This window comes from Papio anubis, unplaced genomic scaffold, assembly GCF_008728515.1.
Source record: "Papio anubis isolate 15944 unplaced genomic scaffold, Panubis1.0 scaffold143, whole genome shotgun sequence".
In the NCBI taxonomy this organism is placed as follows: domain Eukaryota; kingdom Metazoa; phylum Chordata; class Mammalia; order Primates; family Cercopithecidae; genus Papio; species Papio anubis.
Genome location: NW_022161392.1, coordinates 122,137 through 144,861, shown reverse-complemented (window position 1 = coordinate 144,861; position 22,725 = coordinate 122,137). Strand labels below are relative to the sequence as shown.

The following is a 22,725-nucleotide window of genomic DNA, read 5'->3' as shown; positions in this document are numbered from 1 at the left end:
CTAAGCTGTTTATATTCAGTTATCCTAAGAGTTAAGTGTTTCATAATTCTTATGGAAAGATAAGAATGCTTTTCTGGTGAGGATCCTATGGAGGTTGAGCAAATGTGTCTTGAATTAAAAAAGCTATTTTCTCACATTTTTGAGAATATACCACATCTGATTAAGATTATCCTGATAAAAAGAACAGAAAGTAACTTTGGAATGTTGGGCAGTTTTTTTTTTTTTTTTTTTTTTTTTGGTACAATTTGTTCTGCTTCTGTTAATAAAGCCAGATTTGAGTTGATAAAACAGATGGTCACTGTGTGGATCTCCCACTAGAAGGCATTTTCCACCGCCTCTGCTACACATGACAGGATTTTATTTCAGGTGTTGTGAGACTCAAATTCAATTACTTCCAGGATTTTTAATATTACAGTTCATTGAGGACTTTGGCTGGTAAGATCTATTTTTTACAAATGTGGTAAATTAAATTTTTCTTAGGCTTAAGAGTATTTTAAATTTCTATCTGAGCTTAAAATAAAACCTTACTTACTAAAGAGCCTTTTTTCTCCCACAAGACATACCTGATTAAATCTTTAGTTCAAGAATTGGTTTTCTCTGGTTTGCTTACTAGGAGATGTTTGCTGAAATTTTATTTGTTTATGTTCAAAAAGTTTGTATTGGAACACTTTAAAAAATGACACTTGGTTATTTTGTAAAATTTGTAAGTAATTTAAAGTATCCTGTTTTCTTCAAAAAACGGAATATATCTTTTCTTCTTTTGAGTTCTTTTGTGAAGTATGGTGAATATAGTTAGTAATAGAATATTGTATATTTTTAAATTGCTAAGAGTAAATTTCAAGTCTTCTCACCATAAAAAATGTTAAGTATTTGAGGTGATGGATATGTTAATTAGCTTGATGTAATTATTGTGTTATATTTGTGAATTATAACATCACTTCATACTCTGTGAATTTATACAATTATAAGTTGTCAATTTATAATTAAAAATGCAGCATTTTCTTTGAGAGAAGATTATGCCTTTGAGTGAAAAACTGGGTTTTTCAAGGGCTAGGTTGAGAAGATTTCTTGAGGGGAAGGGTTGTCCCTTGTATGCTGATTTTGCTGAGGGTTGTAATGATAAAGGGATGCTGGATTTTGTTAAGTGCTTTTTCTGCATCTGTTGAGATGACCATGTGATTTTGTTTCTAATTCTGTTTATGTGGTGTGTCATATGTATTGACTTACGAATGTTAAACCATCCCTGCAACCCTCGTATGAAACTTACTTGATCATGGTAGATAATCTTTTTGATATGCTGTTGGATTTGGTTAGCTAGTATTTTGTTAAGGATTTTTGCATCTATATTCATCAGGGATATTGGTCTGTGGTTTCTTTTTTTTTGGTCATATCCTTTCCTGAAGTTTTTGCACAGTAAATGAAACAGCAGAGTAAACAGACAATCCACAGAGTGGGAGAAAATCTTCACAATCTATACATCCGACAAAGGACTAATATCCAGAATCTATAAGGAACTCAAACAAAATAGCAAGAAAAAACCAAACAATCCCATCAGAAAATGGACTGAAGACATCAGTAGACAATTCTGCAAGGAAAATATACAAATGGCCAACAAACATATGAAAAAATGCTCAGCATTACTAATGATCAGGGAAATGCAAACCAAAACTGCAATGCAATACCACCTTACTCCTGCAAGAATGGCCATAACCAAAAAACCAAGAAATAATAGATGTTGGTGGGGATGTGATATAAAAGGAACATTTTTACACTGATGTTAGGAATGTAAACTAGTATAACCACTATGGAAAACAGTGTGGAAATTCCTTAAAGAACAAAAGTAGAACTACCATTTGATCCAGCTATCCACTACTGGGTATCTATCCCGAGGAAAAGAAGTCATTATATGAAACAGATACTTGCACACGCGTGTTTATAGCAGTACAATTTGCAGCTGCAAAAATATAGAACCAGCCCAAATACCCATCAATGAGTGGATAAAGAAATTGTGATATATATACATATACACACACACACACACACACACACACACACACACCATGGAATGCTATTTAGCCATAAAAAGGAATGCAATAATGACATTCGCAGCAACCTGGATTGAATTGGAGACCATTATTCTAAGTAAAGTAACTCAGGAATGGAAAACCAAACATTGTATATTCTCATTCATAAGTGGGAGCTAAGCTGTGAGGATGCAGAGGCATAAGAATGATACAGTGGACTTTGGGGACTAGGGAGGAAGGGTGGGAGGAGGGTGAGGGATAAAAGACTACAAATTGGGTACAATGTATACTGCTTGGGCGATGGGTGCACCAAAATCCCACAAATCACCACTAAATAACTTATTCATGTAACCAAACACCACCTGTTCCCCCAAAACCTATGGAAATTAAATAAATAAATAACACAAAAACACTAAACGAAAGTGAACTTAAAAAAAAAAAGCTAGGAGTTTCCCCCATGCACTCAGGTAACTACTACTCTCCCATTTTGATATGTTGTACTTTCATTTTCATTCATATTTTCAACATATTTAAAAATTTCCCCTGTAATTTTGAAGTTTTTAGTTTTCAAATATTTGGGACTTTTCTGGATATCTTTCTGTTATCAGTGATTAATTTTGTTGTGGTTTTACAGTTGTAGACAATAACAGATGAAAGAGGGACTGCTTCATTTGAGGGGGAGCTTGGTGGGAGTGGGAGAAGGGCTAGAGTATCACCTGCTCGTGGGGCTCTTTGTATTTCCATTGTGACTTTTGAGGGGCTCTCAGATACTTCTAGAATTTCTGTGTTACATAGTCTGAAACCACTGCATAGAATGTGCTGTAAATTTGATTATGTGAAAATGATGCTATGCTGAAGAAGACACTTGGAGGAAAGCAACTAGTACATTGTTAAGTGGCTGTCTGAGGGCAAGCACTTAAAAGATTTGCTGTATAATTAAAATATCCAAAAAATGAGACATTAATGGAAATGTATGTTTCATTATGTAGCATAAATTGAGAATGAGTACCAAGATGGAAAAAACAGAATTGTCTGTCTAGTCGAGATGAAAATATTTGGACCAATGCATACTTTTCAGGAATACATAATTTCAAAATTTCTCAGAGGTTATATTTTTGCATAAGTGATAACATTTATTATTTCCCTTTAATGCAGTTTTTATTATTGATTATAAAGCACTATAAAAGATAGTTTGTTAAAATACAATTATTTAGCCTTTAACTAAATTGTTAGAACTAAGTAAAATGATTAAGTCAGTGCCTATTGTTATACTTGTAAATATTTTAAGTGGACATAGAGGTGGTTCCTGACAGCTACCTGCATGCTTTCTCATCACTTAGAGATCGCAGAACTGTGGTCCAAGAGCTAAGAAAGTTTTTTTTTTTTTACCTTTTTAAAGGGTTGTAAGAAAAAAAGAAGAATCTCTGTCATAGACATGTGTAGCCCACAAAGCCTAACTTACTTACCATCTGGCCCTTTGCAGAAAAGTTTGCTGACTCCTGATTTAGAGCAAGAAACAATTCATATTCATGAGGTGAAGGGTGAAGGGTTTCACTGTGATAGACCACTTCAAAAAGGAAGGGTTAACAATTACTGAAAAGATAGCATGAATCTTTCTAATTCTTTCTTAACTAACTTATCCAAGGGGCTGGCATCAGAATCTTTTCTCTGCACTGACCAATTTATGTCTAAATGGGGAAATTTGGCATCAGTCTGCATTTGAAAAACACTATCACACAGAAAAGATTGATAATGAATAGGTTCATTTATTTTTCAAGAATAGTATTTAATAAACGTAATTTTAAGATGTTTTGTATTCTGTATAAGTCACTTTTTAGTTTTTAGATATATAGCTTAATTTTTAAAACCTCTTCAAACCACTTAAATTTTGAATTGTGTATGTACAAATTATATTGACCTATATATTTTTCAGGATGATTGTCTTTTGAAAGTGTGGTATCCTATGACTGGTTGGAAGTCTTCAATTATACCTCAGGATCATCATGAAGTGAAAAGGAGACAGTCCTCTACTCAATTTTCCTTTGTTTACTTGGCACATCCCCGAGCTGTGACAGGTTTTTCATGGCGTAAAACTAGCAAGTATATGCCCAGGTTAGATGAATGAATCATACAACTTTAGTTTGTATCCTTTTATTTTTATAAAAATAATGAAAGTAAAGTCCTTTTAGTTTATTTACATGGTGGCAATTAATAGCATAGGCTGTGGCATCAAGCTGCCTGAAATCAAATCCTGTTAGCTTCATGAGTTTTTGACTAAATTTCTTAAGCTGTCTATGCCTCAGTTTTTCTCTGTAGAATGAGGGTAGTAATAGTACCTACCTCCGAGAGTTGTGAAACTAAAATGTAGTTTGTGGGTGGGAAGTGCTTAGTACAGGCCTTTGCACATACTTTGTGTCCAGGCAATGAAATTGTTAGTAGTAGCTGTGGTACTAGCAGATCCTAGCAAGAAAATGTTTGCAAATAACAGGAAAGCACATACTGAAGGGAAATATATCAGTATAAAACTGTCAATTATATATATGGTGCTAAAGCATATAATGTAGTCTGAAGAAAGTGGCCAGGTTGTACTTTTTTTTTTTTTTAATCTGAGGGCTGTCAACAGAAGTTTCTCAAATAATTTTTTATTATACATTTTTTCCTCATCGTTGTGGCACCTCTTAAAGGTATTTAGAAGATTAAATAAACTGCAAAACAGCTTATACAAATGATTATTTTATACAGGTCTAGAAAGCTGTTGGGCACTCAGAAGCTTGCTTAGAAATCTAGTTTGTTCTTGAGGGAGGGTTATTTCGCCTACTAAATATATCTGAGGATTGTTTATGCCTGATAGGAAATATAGCACACATTGTAGAGATACTCAGTAAATGATAACATGGGAAATTTATATACTTTTTGAATCTAAATAAAAAGTCTATTCTACTTAAGTCATCTGCATCTATTTGCAGAATACTTTTGACTTAGATTCTATATGAGCCTTTTTTAAAAGGGAGAATGATTTTTTTGTTCCTTTGTAACCAAGAGGTAAGTTACTTTCGTTGCTCCATGCCGTGCCATTTTTGCTTATTTTAACTTAATGGAAATGGTTTTATGATATTCTCCTTACAGTTTTATGATGAAGATAATTATTTATTTGTAACTGTTTGGGTTATAGGAAGGATGATGTAAAGTGAAACTACTGCCATAAGCCAGATAGTTTAATTACATTTAATGATCTTTTATTATGGTCATTCTGTAATTTGCAATGATTAGGTTTTCTTTTGCTGTTTAGTTTGTATATTTTGTTTAGGAGATACTAATAATCCTCTAGAACCTGAATGTATAATCTAGCAGTAATTTCTAGTTCTTTTTTCAAAACAATTTCCCGGTTCTTATGATGTTCACAGTGATACTGTATATGATTTCAAGGTCTTTGATTGATTCCTTTTTTCCATCGTGTTTTGCTCTAATGTTAACTTTATGCATGAAGAACCAAAATATTAATTAATTGATGGGATTGATATTCACGTTAACCTCTATTTATTTCTCTTTGTTGTTAGGGGTTCTGTCTGTAATGTGTTATTAACTTCGTGTCATGATGGTGTGTGCCGGCTCTGGGCAGAAACTTTATTACCAGAAGACTGTCTTTTGGGTGAGCAGATTTGTGAGACTACCACTTCCAGCATTGCCAGCAACCTTTCTCATGCTGGAAGACACAAAGACAGAATACAGCATGCTCTTGAGGTATTATATTATTTAAAATGGTAAATGAATTTTGAAGATAATGTGAGCCTGGTGGAAATTTATAAACTAATATGCAGATGGCACACATGGTACATGTAATGAGTGAAATTAAAAGCAATAAACTCTCATTTATGCTTGTAAGACTACTTATTTATTCCACTAAGAAGCCAAATGCGGAAATTAATGATCTCAGACATGTTGTATAGGTAAATATTATTAACAATTTTTTAAAAATTGATATTTTATGCTCAAGTTCTAGATAATATTATTTTAATTCTTTTGCATGTCAGATGTGAAAATGTATAGGAGTAAGTATTAGTAAAATATGTAAAGGTCCTTGAAATTAGTTGTAATTACAAATATTTTGCTTTTGTTTCATAAAGATTAAAATTTTATTGTTCTAGTTAAAAATGACTATTTTGTTCCTTAAGAATAAAGATGTTTATTAAGATATTAGACACAACTGAACTTCTTCGGAGTTTCCATGATTGAATATTTTGAAAATGAAATAATTTTTCTAATTTTTAAATACAGTATGAAATAAAAGTGCTTTATAAGAAATTAGATTATAACATATAGCACAAATGATTGTGTCCCATATGATTAGGTAATACAATGAGATATATGCATATTTTAAATTGTCAGAAATGTATTATAGTAAACTTAGTTTACTATTTTTCTTGTGACTTTTTTATTCAAATAATGTATGCTAGAATTGAATTAAGAAAAGGAGAAGAAATAATGGAATTTATAATTCAACTACTCTAGTCATGTGAATATGTGTATTTTTCTTTATAAGATTGAGATCATATTATGCAGTAATATTTGATAACTTTTTATACTTAATTTGTTACACTCTACATTATTGACTATACTTTTACTTTATATATTTACATTAACAGTTTAAAGCTTGCATAGTCAAAGTGGCTTTGCCATTTTACCAAGCAGAAATATTGTACAACTTTGACAGGTTAAGGATGTGGTCCTTAAAAGTTTTGTATGAAGCAGGCGTCCTCAGATATTGTCTATATTAGGCCATTCTTGCACTGCTATGAAGAAACGTCTGAAACTGGGTGATTTATAATGAAAAGAGGTTTAATTGCCTCTTGGTTCTATAGGAAGCATGGCACCAGAATCTGGTTGGCTTCTAGGGAGGCCACAGGGAGCTTTTACCCATGGCAGAAGTTGAAGCAGGAGCCAGCACATCACATGGTATAAAAGCAGGAGCAAGAAAGAGTTGCGGGGAGGTGCCACCAACTTTTAAATGACCATTCACTCGCTATTGCAAAGACAATACCAACACCAAGCCATGAGGGATCTGCCTCGTGACCCAAACATCTCCCACCAGGCTCTACCTCCAGCAATAGGGATTACAATTCAACATGAGATTTAGGCAGGGTCAAGTATCCAAACTATATCACTGCCTGTGATTGGGCGCTGTTTTTACATTTTTTTCAATATTTAAAATGTAAGTGAAATTAAAAGCAGACGTCAAAACAGTTATCTTTTATTTTGATACTGATATTTAGTAGGACAAAGTACTTAATTTTTAACTAGATATTTATGATCATTTACTTATACTTATGTAACGTATTTTATCTTCAAATTATATATGAGCCTTTGGAAACTAAGGGCTTTTAGACATCTTTGTATCCTCCATAGTACCTGATATATTGCTTTTCAAGTGTTTGTTAAATTGAATTACTGCCATGTGAAATAGAACAGAAATATGAGTAAATATGTAACCAGTGATTTGACAAGTTTTTACTGTCTTTTAGTAATATTATTAATATGTTAAGATAGTTTTTAAAAGAAAAAGCATAAGTGTCTGACTTACAAGTCACTTTGCTTTCTGACATCCTATCCTTTCCTGTGGAACTCCTAACTGTTAGGTCTATGTAATTGTATATATTCTTAAGTTATATTTTTTGTTTCTAGGAGAAAATAGCCAGTATTAGATCAGTCTTGTCAGTCTAATTTAAAATAATGGTAAATGTCAAAGATCCAGTGAAAATAATTTGATAGGCAGTTTGGACCAGGGGGTCTCTAATGTCCATCTTAACCCTGTTATCAAAGCAATAAGCAACTCCGTAGTGGGAGACCAGAGGTGGGGGACACACCATTGACCTGATACTATTTTCCATAGGTAAAATGAGAAGGGCTGTAGAAATTGAGAGGATATACCAGATATGTTACTTTAATGAAGAAGGAATTGATAACATTTTATACTTTATTTAATTGAATGTGGAGAACAAAGGAAAAGAATAGAAAATTATTATGAAACATGGTCTTGGGAGTGGGTTAAGTTACAGAATAAGGAATTACTGCGAGGTGGGGCCATGACATGGAGAAAAAAGATAATGCCAAGGATGACATGGCCCCATGTCTAAAATAGTCCACATGATCACGCATGCTAATGAAGAATTTTAATCATATAGATTTATCTCAATTTAAACAGATCCAATTTGCAAATTGTTTAAAACAATTTAAACAAATTAAAGGTCAACACTTTAATGAGGTCTTTCCTTGTCTACTCCTATCTGGGTAGGTTCCCCTTGTTATTCTGTATTTTCATACCCTGTTTTTTTCTTTATAATCGATATCATGAATTTGATTATTTAGCTGACTGTTTCATTCTAAGTGAGAGGCAATATTGGGGAGGCAATATTCTTCCTGGTAGGAAGACTCAGGAATTTTTTTTTACTCTTATGACTAGAAAATTCTGTCTCAGTGCTAGGATATCCTGAAAAAAAAATCTTTGGACCTTCTAATATTAACGGGAATTTTTATTCATGTTTTGTAGATAACATGAATACATATTTTTGCACACTACTTTTTGCCTCGAACTAAAAGTTTACAAGAACTGTAGAGAATACATCCAAAATAGTTCTACTGTAATTTAAAAAGTTCCCTTTAAAATGATCAGGGTTTTATGCAGAAAAAAATCTGAAACCTTTTAATAATTAAGAGTATTTTGGTTGGCGTTTATTAGACCTTCAAGAGTTGGGCTCAGCAGCTATTTTTCTGTTTTAGACAATACACCATTTGAAAAATTTAAGGAAAGGACAGAGGAGGTCTTCTGTTCTTGTAACTCACGCTGAATTAATGCCCGACCAGACAGCAATGCATGAAGTTCAAAGACACATTTCCCACCATGCAAATGCACTCTGTCATTTTCATATTGCAGCAAGCATCAACCCTGCCACAGGTAAAGGATAAAGTTGTATTTCCCATAAATATGTTGAAGTCAGGTAAATAAATAGAAAAGTGGAACTACTTTTATAACCTATTTTTTATTTTATTATTTCATGTTGCCTTTAAAATACTTAATTGGAATAGAGATACAATATAGAGTACCGTTTTTTGAATTGGGACTATGTGATTCTCAGGGTGTTAACTTCAGTAACTATTTCTGAGCATCTTTGTCTAGTCTATAACAAGGTTTCCCAGTAAATTAGAGCTTTAACTGAACCTGATGTCACAAGTGGTGGCAGCCTGGCAAATTAGTGTAATTTCCCTCACTTTACAGTTTAAATCTTCCCAACTCTTCTTTATAACCTCCTCTAAATATATTTTTACAAAGTTTTTCTTATATTTCAGCATATCTTGTTTTCTACCCTTGTAGACTTTCTTGTCCTATACTAAGGAAAACATTTTTCCTTCTAACTTGAATATTTTCTTTTCCCTTTTTCCCCTACGTGGCTGAGAAGTATTTTGAGGCAGGTTCTTTGTTGGCACACATATTTGTGAGCTTCTATTTTAAAGGCAATATGTTTTCCTTCTGCATGGAAATTTATGAGAAAGGCTATAAATTTTATATTACATTGCTCAGAACTATATAAAGTTTTATATAAAATTATAGTTGTATGTTATTAAACTGGAGGTCTGTTGCTTCAGAGTGAAGGAGCTTTTAGTTTTAAATGTTTCTGTATGTAAATACAGTATTTAGTAAATAGAATTCTAAAAGGGTGATCTTCAGTGGTGACTCTAGATATGTGTTGTTTTATAGAGTAGCCACTAGCCCCGTATTAGCTGTTCGAGCACTTGAAATGTGGCTGGTCCAAACTGAGATATGCTGTAAAATATACACTGAATTTCCAAGACAGTATAAAAAATAATGAAAACTATTTCATTAATAATTTTATTTCATATTGATTACTTGTTGAAATACTGTTTTGTATATGTTGAGTCAAAGTATATTATTAAAATTAATATTACCTGTTTCATTTTACCTTCTGAAACATGGCTACTGAAATATCTAAAATTGCTTAACATGTCTTGCATTTTTGGTCTGCATTATATTTCTATTGGACAGTGCTTTGCCATCTGATTAAATGTTATTTTGTTTATATTATCCGTTCTGATCTAATATCTTAATTGTATTCTAAGAATGTCTTTATACATTAACTTGTTTTCAAAATGTTTATGGTTTTAGATTTTTATGAAATTTTAACCTTTTTAAAAGGACCTTTTCTTGAATTACTGTGATAAAAATTTAACTTCAAAACAAAATGCAACTTGTGATAGTCTGCAGTAAATTCAATACATTTTAGAAACTTTGGCTTTTTAACTGTGTACACTATTCTAATTAGATAGAATAGGATCACAGAGGATGCGCATTCTGTCACATCATTTGAGCCTAAGGACTGGATATGTTCTTGCAGCCACTGGGCCCTGCTCTTCCCCAGCTTCTTTACTAACCGTCACTAATTTTATTCATGCTCATCCTAACTTACCTACATATTATTTTTAAAACAATTTTCTTAAAAATGTTTAACATTATGCATTTTTAGTTACTGCATGTAAATATAACATATAAGTTGACCAAATAGATTACTAAATGCAAATAATTTTATATCGTTAGGACTTGTCCTCTTCACCTTTTTTTCAAAAAATTTTTTGAAACTACAAGAAAGTTGAAAAAATAGTACAGCAAATATCTATATACCATTTACCCAGATTTACCACATATTAACATCTTGTCATTTATTCTTTTGTTCTCCCCTCTCTGCCTGTATAGATATGTCTTTGCTGCCTCCTCCCTTATTTTTGGCGGAACTATTTGAAAGTAAAGCTGTTGATTACATTACCCTTCACCTCCTAAATATTTAAGAATATATCTTTTAGTAAAAAGGGAATTTGCTTCCATAACTCTAATACTGTTATTGCATGTGAGGAACATGGATAAAATAATATCATGTAATATATAGTTCATATGCAAATATAGATTCCTGTCTTAAATGCAGATTATTTTCTTTAAATTCCTCCAATCTAGAACAGTCCCTCTCTCAACTGTCAAAAAAACAATCTGTCAGTCTCAAAAAGTTCTCTCTCAGTTTTCTTTCTTTTTTTTTTTTTTTGAGACGGAGTCTCGCTCTGTCACCCAGGCTGGAGTGCAGTGGCCCGATCTCAGCTCACTGCAAGCTCCGCCTCCCGGGTTCACGCCATTCTCCTGCCTCAGCCTCCTGAGTAGCTGGGACTACAGGCGCCCGCCACCTCGCCCGGCTAGTTTTTTGTATTTTTTAGTAGAGACGGGGTTTCACCGTGTTAGCCAGGATGGTCTCGATCTCCTGACCTTGTGATCCGCCCGTCTCGGCCTCCCAAAGTGCTGGGATTACAGGCTTGAGCCACCGCGCCCGGCTCAGTTTTCTTTCAAAGTGTCTCACAGTCTGAATATTTGTTCATAAGATTTAGGTTTAACACTTTGAGCAAGATTACTACATAGTCACATAGGTGATGTAGTGTTTTATAGGAGTGCTGATTCACAAATCCTATTTTATATGATTTATTTCATTTTTATCACAAAACCAGGATGGTCATCCAGGAACTGGAAAGAAAGAACAATTTAAAGCATTATTTAGCATTCATATTTATTATAATAGAACATTACCAGAATGTCCATGCATTTTATCTTTAGATTTTCACTTCTTTTTGCAAAGGACAATTTTTCCTTCTGTTGAATGAATTATTTATAACATGGATTGAAATTAAGGAGATTAAGTTTTTGATTTACACCATGTTTTGGGCGGAGGGGGACAGGGTCTTGCTCTTTTACCCAGGCTAGAGTGCAGCCTTGATCTCTTCGGCTCAGGCAATCCTACCACTTCAGCCTCCTGAGTAGCTGGGACCACAGGTGTGTGCCACCACTCCTGTCTAATTTTTGTATTTTTTGTAGAGACAGTGTCTCTCTGTTTCCCAGGCTGGTCTCAAACTCCTAAGTTCAAGGGATCCTCCTGCCTTGGCCTCCAAAAATGCTGGGGTTACAGACACGAGCCACCACCCTGGCCAATTTATACTGTCTTACATGACCTCATCAACTTCATAAATTTCAGCTACCTCAAATGGAGAAATTCTCTCTTACTTAGAATTTTGCCTGCCTTCTTGTGTTTTTTCTTCATGTTATTTCCCAACAGATTTTTAGTAAAGTTTCAAACACTGAGAAAGGTTGGAAGAATAGTACAGTGAATACTTTTATATTCTTCACTTTGATTCAACAGTTGTTAACATCTTGCCACAGTTGCTTTATGTATGGCAAATGTCTCTGTGTGTATGTGTGTGAAATGTTTTCTTTTCTTTTTCTTTCTTTCTTTTTTTTTTTTTATGGAAACGGAGTGTTGCTCTGTCACCCAGGCTGGAGTACAGTGGAGTGATCTCAACTTATTGCAACCTCTGCCTCCCGGGTTCAAGCAATTCTCCTGCTTCAGCCTCCCAAGTAGCTGGGGACTACAGGCACACCCCTCCATGCTGGGCTAATTTTTTGTATTTTGTATTTAGTAGAGATGGGGCTTCACTGTGTTGCCCACGCTGGTCTCAAACTCCTGAGCTCAGGCAATCCACCCGCCTCTCCCTCCCAGAGTGCTAGGATTACAGGCATGAGCACACAGTCGAAATGTTTTCTTAGTCTTTTCAAAATAAGTTACGCCTAACATGGTGTATCACCCTTACATTAGCAAGTATCTCCTAAAATTCTCTCACATAATCATAATATCATCATACCTAAGAAAATGATAAGTAATTCCATAATATCTAATATCCAGTTCACATTTAAACTTCTCCAGTTATCTCTTTTATGGCTGCTTTTCTGCTTTAATTTTTCATCTCCTGTCCCCAAACTAGAATTCACTGAAGGTTGATACATTTGTGTATTTTGTTTTTAAGTTAATAGTTTAATTTCATATAAATCTATCATTCTTAAGATTTACATTTACCATTAAATTCAGGTAACGTTTTTACAAATGCTGCTAAAATTATGTTGACTTGTTTAGCACCTTTTCTTTGTATAGATTACTCATTGTAAGCACTTGTCATGTTTTTAAAGAAATAAAAAAATTTATATTAAAATCTTTTTTATTTCCACAGATATTCCAAATGTCTTGGTTGGCACTGCATTTAATGTTGATGATGGAAATGGGGGCTTTGTAGTTCATTGGTTAAACAACAAGGAATTTCATTTTACGTCATCTACAGAAATATTTATGCATCAGTTACGAAAACTTTCTGATAAGCAGGTAGATCATGAAAGTGATGATGCAGATAGAGAAGATGAGGAACATTCACAGGAGGATAGAGAACGGGGTTTACATATGAAATTAGACCATGGTTAGTATCCTGTGTTCAGGTTTTTCTTACTCCAAAGTTAACAGCCTTCTGTGGTACCACTTTTAGTTTTGAATTCTTCCTTCCCGCTCTTCCTCCTTTTTACTTTTCTATTTGTTACACAAGTATTTACTGACCATCTGCCTTGGATCAGCCACTCTGCTAGGTCCTGCAAACATCATCTAACTATATGTTTTGTTATAACATATTTCTTTGAGTCTTTGAAAGCCATAGCCCTTTCTGGGGAACAGGTTTTGCTAATGGTAGTAATAATGATAGGGTGAATGAAGTTTTAATTTATCTAAAAGTAGTAACTGTAGTAACTTTCAATTCAGACAAAAGTTTCCTTTTTTTTTCCTAACTGTAAATTGGAAAAGAGATTTATAGTTTTTAAAGATAGTATGCCGTTTATTTGTAGTCTAGTATGTAAATGAATTACTTAATGCATGTATTGATAAATATATTTTCTGGTTCAGATTTATCCCTGGATAGAGAATCTGAGGCAGGTACAGGATCATCGGAACATGAAGATGGAGAAAGAGAAGGAAGTCCTAGAACTTATTCACGACTTAGTGTACCAATGCCACTGCCTACGGTTCTGCTTGATCGGAAGATTGAAACGCTGCTAACTGAATGGAATAAGAATCCTGATATGCTTTTTACAATACACCCTGTAGATGGTACCTTTCTAGTGTGGCATGTAAAGTATTTGGATGAATATAATCCTGGAATATTTAGACAAGTCCAGGTATATTTTATTGATGAAATAGTTATTACGTTTCTTAAAACAATAAAAAGAAATAAATGCTTTGTAGAGTTAGCATGTTTGTAGAATTACTGAAAATTTTGGTTTTGATAAGCATCTCAGTAAAGAATACTTATTGCTTTCAGAAGGGATCAGTGACCATAAGCTTAGCAAACTTGATTAGTTAGAAGATAATGAATTTGGCCTTGAAATGCAATACTGAATATTTAAATATGTGTTGATTTTGGGGGGAATTAATAATATTTTGAATAAGATTAAGAAACTACCCTGAAAATATGAATCAGGATGAGCTCATCCTTGTGCCCAATTTGATGAGCTAAACGAAGCTGCCTTTACTTGTCATCTCTCTCAACTTTATTGCTATTTAGATCTGTGGCTGGTGGTCATTTTGTTGTACAAGCAAAGCACCTGAACTTTTTTTCTTCAGCCTTCTCTTAGGCCACGAATAGAGATATGATATTACGTAAATAGAAGAAAGGGATTGAACCATAAAGAGGTTGAAAATGACATTTTTTGAGAAGAAGCTGAGATTTGGTATTTTGAGAAGTCTTTTTTTTGAGAGGAAGTAAACTGTTCGTACTGAATCATATAATTATGTTTTTCAGGTTTCTTTTTCTTCTCGGATTCCTGTTGCATTTCCCTCTGGTGATGCTAGCTCTCTTAGTAAAAATATCATGATGTATGCCTGTATAAATGCGACAAAAGATTCTGACCACATCTTGTTACACCAAGAGGGGATGTCTATAGGCAGTCCTCACGGATCACAGCCACACTCTAGATCACACAGTACAAATATGAACATCTTAGCTCCCACAGTGATGATGATTTCTAAACACATAGATGGTTCTTTAAATCAGTGGGCAGTCACTTTTGCTGATAAGTCTGCCTTTACCACTGTTCTAACTGTATCTCACAAATTTAGATATTGCGGTCATCGATTTCACCTCAATGACCTGGCATGTCATTCAGTTTTACCATTGTTATTGACATCGTCTCATCATAATGCTCTGTTGACTCCTGAATCAGATTATCAGTGGGACTCAGACAATAAATTAAGTAGATTAATGGACCCTGTAAAACATATGAAAGGTTCCTCAAAACAACCTCTTAGAAATGCAGCAACTCGTACATTTCATGACCCAAATGCGATCTACAGTGAACTTATTCTGTGGCGTGTAGACCCAATAGGACCTTTGTCATACACTGGAGGAGTATCAGAATTGGCTCGAATTAACTCTTTACATACCTCAGCGTTCTCTAACGTGGCTTGGCTTCCAACTCTCATTCCCAGTTACTGTCTAGGTAAGTGTTCATTGTAATTGTGAAATTAACAAAAGCTTTTAAACTATTATTTGTTATATACAAAATGGTTTATATTGTTGTTATTAAGATGATTTTTAGTAAGTATTCAGTTTTATTATTAAGGTGATTTTTAATATTCGGAATACAGGCATGAAACTTATTTTTAGAACTTTTTTTAGAAGTTTTTAACCTTCTCAATCCATTTTTAAATTAAATTTTTTTGTTAATAATTTTGTATCTACTTATTGTAGCTGTTTAATTATGATTCTAGACCATGGTTAAGCCTAAAAAGAAAAATGTGAATACTTGTTTCTTATCCTTTAGCCAATAAGAAAAATAAACTACATGTTTAGAACCCAGAGTCCTTGTTTTCCTTTCTCAGGCACATATTGCAATTCTGCAAGTGCTTGCTTTGTTGCTTCTGATGGCAAAAATCTGAGACTCTATCAAGCTGTAGTGGATGCAAGGAAATTATTGGATGAATTGTCAGACCCAGAATCTTCAGTAAGTATTTAATAATCTTTATTAATTTATCTAAGGTGATAAAGAATTCTCTTTTGACTTTGTCTAGGACCTATATTTGTTGCTGTTTAGGGAGTAAGCATATGTTCTGGGCTGCATATGACATATATATGACACATTTATTTTTTCCTAAGTTGTGTTCCAAGGTATATGAATCAAAATGTTAGTGTACATACCACACATTAACACATTTTACATAAAAAGGAATAAAAAGGATTTTTTTGAAAATATTATTTGTTTGTAACATATTTTACTCTCTAGTTTGGTTCTTTTAATCTTACTTTGCTCAAAAAAGGTTTTAAGACATCTTTATCAAGCTGTATGTTTAGGTTGGAAAACTGGAACTTTTTCAAGCTTGATTGACCATTTAAAAAAATGGTTAGAATTTGTTAAGAGTGGGTGGCAGCATCTCATTCTGATAGTTCTGTATCTGAGCTAGAAGTCATATATGATAGTATCTAGAGTTGAACAGATTTTCCATTTACCTATAAAAACGACTATTCTAATAAAAATATTTCCAGTATTGAAAACCAGTGACTATTTTTGAGCATCTACTGTGTTCTCCTAGATGTAAAGGGAATACAAAATATAAGTTTCAGATCTACCTTTAAGGAGCTTTTAATTTAGTTGAAGAGAAAACGTATTAATAAAAAGTTAAGTAGCAGTTTAAGACATAAGACGAGAAGTCTAAGGGTGATAACGTAATTAATTGCGAAAAGGATGGCCCTAGAAGTGTTTCATTATTCAGAGGAGAGAGAGATCAGATTAAGGTAGGCATGGAAGTCTTTATTAAGGGCAGTATTTGGGTTCATTCTTGATAGGTGGATAAGATTTAGAAAGATAAATTCTTTGTCTTTGCCTGAGTGAGAAAATTGCCTGAAAGTAAGTGTAGATACGGGAAAGTACATATGTAAAGCTTGTTCCAGAAACAGTGAGAAAACCATTTGGATTGGAGCTTAAGGTTTGGCATAGAGAAAGTCTAGAAAAATAGAATCATAGAACTAGAATTGGAAGATACTTTAAAGGTCACCTGGTCTCACCAGCCATCTGATGCTTTATTCCCCTCTGCTTCATTCCTGCCAATTTGTCATCTGGCCACCGATGAGGGAGACTCAACTCCAAATGCAGCTCGTTCTGTCCTTGAATAGCTCACACAATCATATTTAAATGCTATTTATTTTGTGTAAATTCTACTTGTTAGTGCTAGTTCTACTTATAGTAAATCTAATATTTCTTGCATATGAGAACACCTCAAGATATTTAAAGATAGCTTTCTTGTAACCTGTGAACCTTACTACCTCAGGCCAAACCTGCTCCCCCTGTGCCTATCAAGTTTCTTTAACTGTTTTACGTTTGACCCTGGTTACTCTTCTGAGCAGGTTTCCTTTTGTCTGTACTCTGAGCCTTGTAGGATGACTAAAACATAGCAATATTGTGACCTCTCTCATTAGATACATTTATGTTTTGACAGGCACTCCACATTCTTTGTATGTAATTGATTCATCATGAGCTGACTCTCAATATCCCGAAGTCTTTCCCTGTCCCTGCCCTCTGCTAAGCCTTGTCTTCTCCATTCTGTATTTGTGCATTTGGATTTGGGGTCCAAATGTAGACCTGTTTTTTCCTATTACATTTCATCTTGCTGAGCGCAACTAAACAGTCCAATCTCTCAGTATCTTTTTGAATCTGGATTATGTTATTTAATATATTTGTTACTGCTTTATGACTATGTCACCAGCCTATTTGAAGAGTGTTATATTTACATTATCTGAGTCGGTTATTAATATGATAAACAGGCAGGTCTGAAGAAAGAACCTAGCAGTATACATTTGAAATCTTTCTCCATTTTCATTTTTTGGAATGTTTTCCAGCTTGTTTGAAGGATTTCTGTGAGACAGCCTGTCATATACTTTCTGAAATAAAATACACTCTTTCTACCTTCTGCAGTCAAAGAAGAAAGTCAAAGTTACATGAGGTGATTTGTTTTAATATATGATGGGTATAATGTACACACCTTGACATCTCTTGGTGACCAAAACATTGTACTAGATAGACATTAAGCTCCTCAGTCTGCCCTGCGGAAGTATGCTCTTTTCCTTTTTGAAAATAGGAATTTTTGCCTGTTTTTAGTTTTCTGCCATTGATGGCATTCCCCATGATTTGGGGGATTTTGTATTTTCTTATGGTTCTATTTGTTCTCTGTTATACTCAGTGTTTTGTTTTTGGTGGTACCTCAAGGTTTTATAATATGCATCTTTAACCTCTCATAGTCTACCTTCAAATAATAATGTAGTACTCAAAATATAATGTAGCTAGGCACGGTGACTCACACCTGTAATCCCAGCACTTTGGGAAGCTGAGATGAGAAGATTGCTTGACCCCACGAGTTCAAGACCAGCCTGGGCAACATAGTGAGACCCCATCTCTAAATATATATATAAATATATATATATTTATAATGTAAACATATATAAATATATATATAGTAAACAACTTTCAATAGTATCCCCAATCTCCCTCTCCTGTGGTCTTCAGCGTGCATGTCCTGTGAATGTTTCGTTAGGTTTATACGTAAGTATTTCATTTATTCTACTGATTGTAAATGGTACTGTCTTTTTAATGTTGATGTCCATGTAGTCACTCTCGGGATATACAAATACAGTTGAATATACAAATACGATTGAATATACAAATGCAATTGAATTTTGTGTGTTTATCTTGTATCCTGTAACATTGCTGAATGCATATATTAGGTGTAGGAGTGTTTTTGGTAGATTTCTGGGACTTTTCCATGTAGATAATTGTCTCATTGTAAATGGGAACAATTTTATCTCTTCCTTTCTAATCTGTATGTTTTTTGTTTTTCTTATTTTGTTGTGGTAACTAAAACTTCCAACACCATGTTGAATAAGAAGTGAGATTAGATGTTCTTGCCTTCTTCCCATTTTTGGAGGAAAAACATTCAGTCTTTGATCATTACATATAATGTTAGTTGCAGGCTTAAATTTTTTAAAATTTTTGTGGGTACATAGTAGATGTATATATTTGTGGGGTACATGAGATGTTTTGATATAGGCATGCAATTCTTAATGAAATAATGGAAAATGGGGTATCTATCACCTCATACATTTATCCTTTGTGTTACAAACGATATAATTATACTCTTCTAGTTATTTTAAAATGAGCAATTAAATTATTGACTATAGTCATCCTGTTGTGCTATCAAACACTAGGTCTTATTAATTCTAACTATTTTTTTTGTACCCATTAACCGTCTCTGCCTCCCGCCAATCCCTTACTACCCCTCCCAGCCTCTGGTAATCATCCTTCTACTCCCTATCTCCATGGGTCCACTTGTTTTGATTTTTAGCTCCCACAAATAAGTGAGGACATGCAATATTTGTATTTCTGTGCCTGGCTTATTTCACTTAAAATAATGACCTCCAGTTTCACCCTTGTTGCTGCAAAATGACGGAATCTCATTCTTTTTTATGGCCAATTAGTAGTCTGTTGTGTATAAGTACCACATTTTTTTTTCTTTACCTATTCATCTGTTGATGGATACTTAGGTTGCTTCCAAATCTTGGCTATTTTGAACAGAGCTGCAGCAAACATGGGAGTGCAGATACCTCTTCAATATACTAATTTTCATTCTTTTGGGTATGTGCCAAGCAGTGAAATTGCTGGATTGTATGGTAGGTCTATTTTAGTTTTGTGAGCAACCTCCAAACTGTTCTCTATCATGGTTGTATTAATTTACATTCCCACCAATAGCATATGAGGGTTTTCTTTTCTCCACATCTATGCCAACATTTGTTATTGCCTGTCTTGGATATAAGCCATTTTAACTGGGGTGAGATGATATCTCACTGTAGTTTTGATTTGCGTTTCTCTGATTATCTCTGATATTGAGCACCTTTTCACATGTCTGTTTGCCATTTGTATGTCTTCTTTTAAGAAATATCTGTTCAAATATTTTGCCCATTTTTGATTAGATTATTAAGATTTTTTCCTATAGGGTTGTTTGAGCTTCTTATATATTCTGGTTATTAATCCCTTTTCAGATGAGTAGTTTGAAGATATTTTCTCTCATTTTGTGGGTTGTCTCTTCACTTTGTTGATTGTATCCTATACTTTTTAACTTGATGTGATCCCATTTGTGCATTTTTGCTTTGGTTTCCTGTCCTTGTTGTGTATTACTCAGGAAATGTTTGCCAAGACCAATGTCCTGGAAGGTTTCCCCAATGTAATCTTGTAGTAGTTTCATAGTTTGAGGTCTTAGATTTAAATCTTTAATCCATTTTGATTTGATTTTTGTATGTGGTTAGTGATAGGGGTCTGGTTTTATTCTTCTGCGTATGGATATCCAGTTTTCCTGGCACCATTTGTTGAAGAGACTGCCTTTTCTCCATTGTATGTTCTTGGCACCTTTGTCAAAAATGAGTTCACTGTAGGTGTGTGGATTTGTATCTGGATTATCTTTGCTGTTCCATTGGTCTGTGTGTGTGTTTTTGTGCCAGTACCATGCTGTTTTGATTACTGTAACTCTGTAGTATAATTTGAAGTCAGATAATATGATTCTTCCAGTTTTGTTCTTTTTGCTTAGGATAGCTGTGGCTATTCTGGGTCTTTTGTGGTTCAATATAAATTTTAGATCTTTTAAAAATTTATATAAAGAATATCAGTGGTGTTTTATAGGGATTGCATTGAATCTGTAGATTGCTTTGGGTAGTATGGACATTTTAACTATATCAGTTCTTCCAATCCATGAACATGGAATATCTTTCCATTTTTTTGTCCTCTTCAATTTCTTTATTCAGTGTTTTACAGTTTTCGTTATAGAGATCTTTCACGTCTTTGGTGAATTCCTAGGTTCTTAATTTTATGTATGGCTATTGTAAATGAAATTACTTCCCCCCCCCCCGAGACAGAGTCTCGCTTTGTTGCCCAGGCTGGAGTGCAGTGGCCGGATCTCAGCTCACTGCAAGCTCCGCCTCCCGGGTTTAGGCCATTCTCCTGCCTCAGCCTCCCGAGTAGCTGGGACTACAGGCGCCCACCACCTCGCCCGGCTAGTTTTTTGTATTTTTTTTAGTAGAGACGGGGTTTCACCATGTTAGCCAGGATGCTCTCAATCTCCTGACCTCGTGATCTGCCCATCTCCGCCTCCCAAAGTGCTGGGATTACAGGCTTGAGCCACCGCACCCGGGGTACTTTTTTTTTTTTTTTTTTTTTGAGGCGGAGTCTTTGTCACCCAGGCTGGAGTGCAGTGGCGCGATCTCAGCTTACTGCAGCCTCCACCTCCTGGGTTCAAGTGATTCTCCTGCCTCAGCTTCTGGAGTAGCTGGGACTACAGGCATGTGCCACCATGCCAGGCTAATTTTTCTTTTTCTTTTTCGTAGAGACAGGGTTTCATTGTGTTAGCCAGGATGGTCTTGATCTCCTGACGTCGTGATCCGCCCGCCTCAGCCTCCCAGAGTGCTGGGATTACAGGTGTGAGCCACTGCACCCAGCCAAGATTACTTTTTCAAAATTTATTTTTCAGATTTTTTGCTGTTGGCCTATAGAAATGCTACTGATATTTGTATGTTGATTGATATCCTGCAACTTTACTGAATTTATCAGTTCTAATGGTTTTTGGTGGAGTCTTCAGGTGTTTCCAAATGTAAGATCATGCCGTCTGCCAACAAGGATAATTTGACTTCTTCCTTTCCAATTTGGATGCCTTTTATATATCTTTCTTTTGTGTGGTTGCCTGATCTGGCACTTTCAGCACTATGTTGAAGAACAGTGGTGAAAGTGAGCATCCTTGTTGTGTTCTAGATCTTAGAGGAAAGGCTTTCAGTTTTTCCCCATTCAGCATGATACTAGCTGTGGGTCTGTGTTGTATGGCTTTTATTATGTTGAGGTATGTTCCTTCTACACCCAGATTTTTTTAGAGTTTTCATCATGAAGGGGTGTTGAATTTTATCATGCTTTTTTAGCATCAATTGATATGATCATACGGTTTTTGTCCTTCATTCTGTTGATGAAATGTATCACTCTGATTGATTTGTATATGTTGAACCATCCTTGTATCCCTGTTATGATAAATGATCTTTTAATCATTTTAACCATGTTGTTGAATTTGCTTTGGTAGTGTTTTGTTTAGGATTTTTGCATCAGTATTCATCAGAGTTATCGACCTGTGTTCTTTTTTTGATGTGTCTTTGTTTGGTTTTGGTATCAAGGTAATACTGGCCTCATAGAATGAGCTTGAAAGTATTCCTTCCTTCTCTGTTTTTCGAATAATTTGAATGGGTTGGTATTCGTTCTTTTTTATATGTTTGGTAGCATTCAGAGCAAAACCATTGGGTCCTGGGCTTTTCTTTACTTAGAGACTGTTTATTATGGCTTTGATCTTGTTACTTGTTTTACTGATCTATTCAGGTTTTGGATTTCTTTTGTGGTTCAGTCTTGATAGGTTGTATGTGTCTAGGAATTTGTCCATTTCTTGTAGATTTTCCAATTTATTGGCATATAGTTGCTCATAGTAGCCACTGTTGATCCTTTGAATTTCTTTGGCATCAGTTGTAATAGCCCTTTTTTCATCTCTGATTTTATTTATTTGGGTCGTCTTTGTCTTTTTCTTAGTCTGGGAAAAAGTTAGTCAATTTTATTTTATCTTTTCATAAAACTTTTTGTTTTGTTGATTTTTGTATGGTTTTCTTTGTTTCAGTTTCATTTATTTATGCTCTGATCTTTATTATTTCTTTTCCTTTACCAATTTTGGGTTTG

General features: G+C 34.4%; 1 protein-coding gene across 1 annotated transcript in view; it reads left to right on the top strand.

The window, feature by feature from the left end:
- The window catches only part of LOC116272630 (dmX-like protein 2), a 128,037-nt gene that overhangs the window by 25,031 nt on the left and 80,281 nt on the right, over positions 1-22,725 (top strand). Inside the window, exons 6-12 of the mRNA XM_031661389.1 lie at positions 3,958-4,136; positions 5,582-5,765; positions 8,799-8,973; positions 13,125-13,364; positions 13,838-14,109; positions 14,733-15,429; positions 15,812-15,933. Coding sequence (XP_031517249.1) covers positions 3,958-4,136; positions 5,582-5,765; positions 8,799-8,973; positions 13,125-13,364; positions 13,838-14,109; positions 14,733-15,429; positions 15,812-15,933 — 1,869 coding nt within the window. The remainder of the gene's footprint in view (positions 1-3,957; positions 4,137-5,581; positions 5,766-8,798; positions 8,974-13,124; positions 13,365-13,837; positions 14,110-14,732; positions 15,430-15,811; positions 15,934-22,725) is intronic.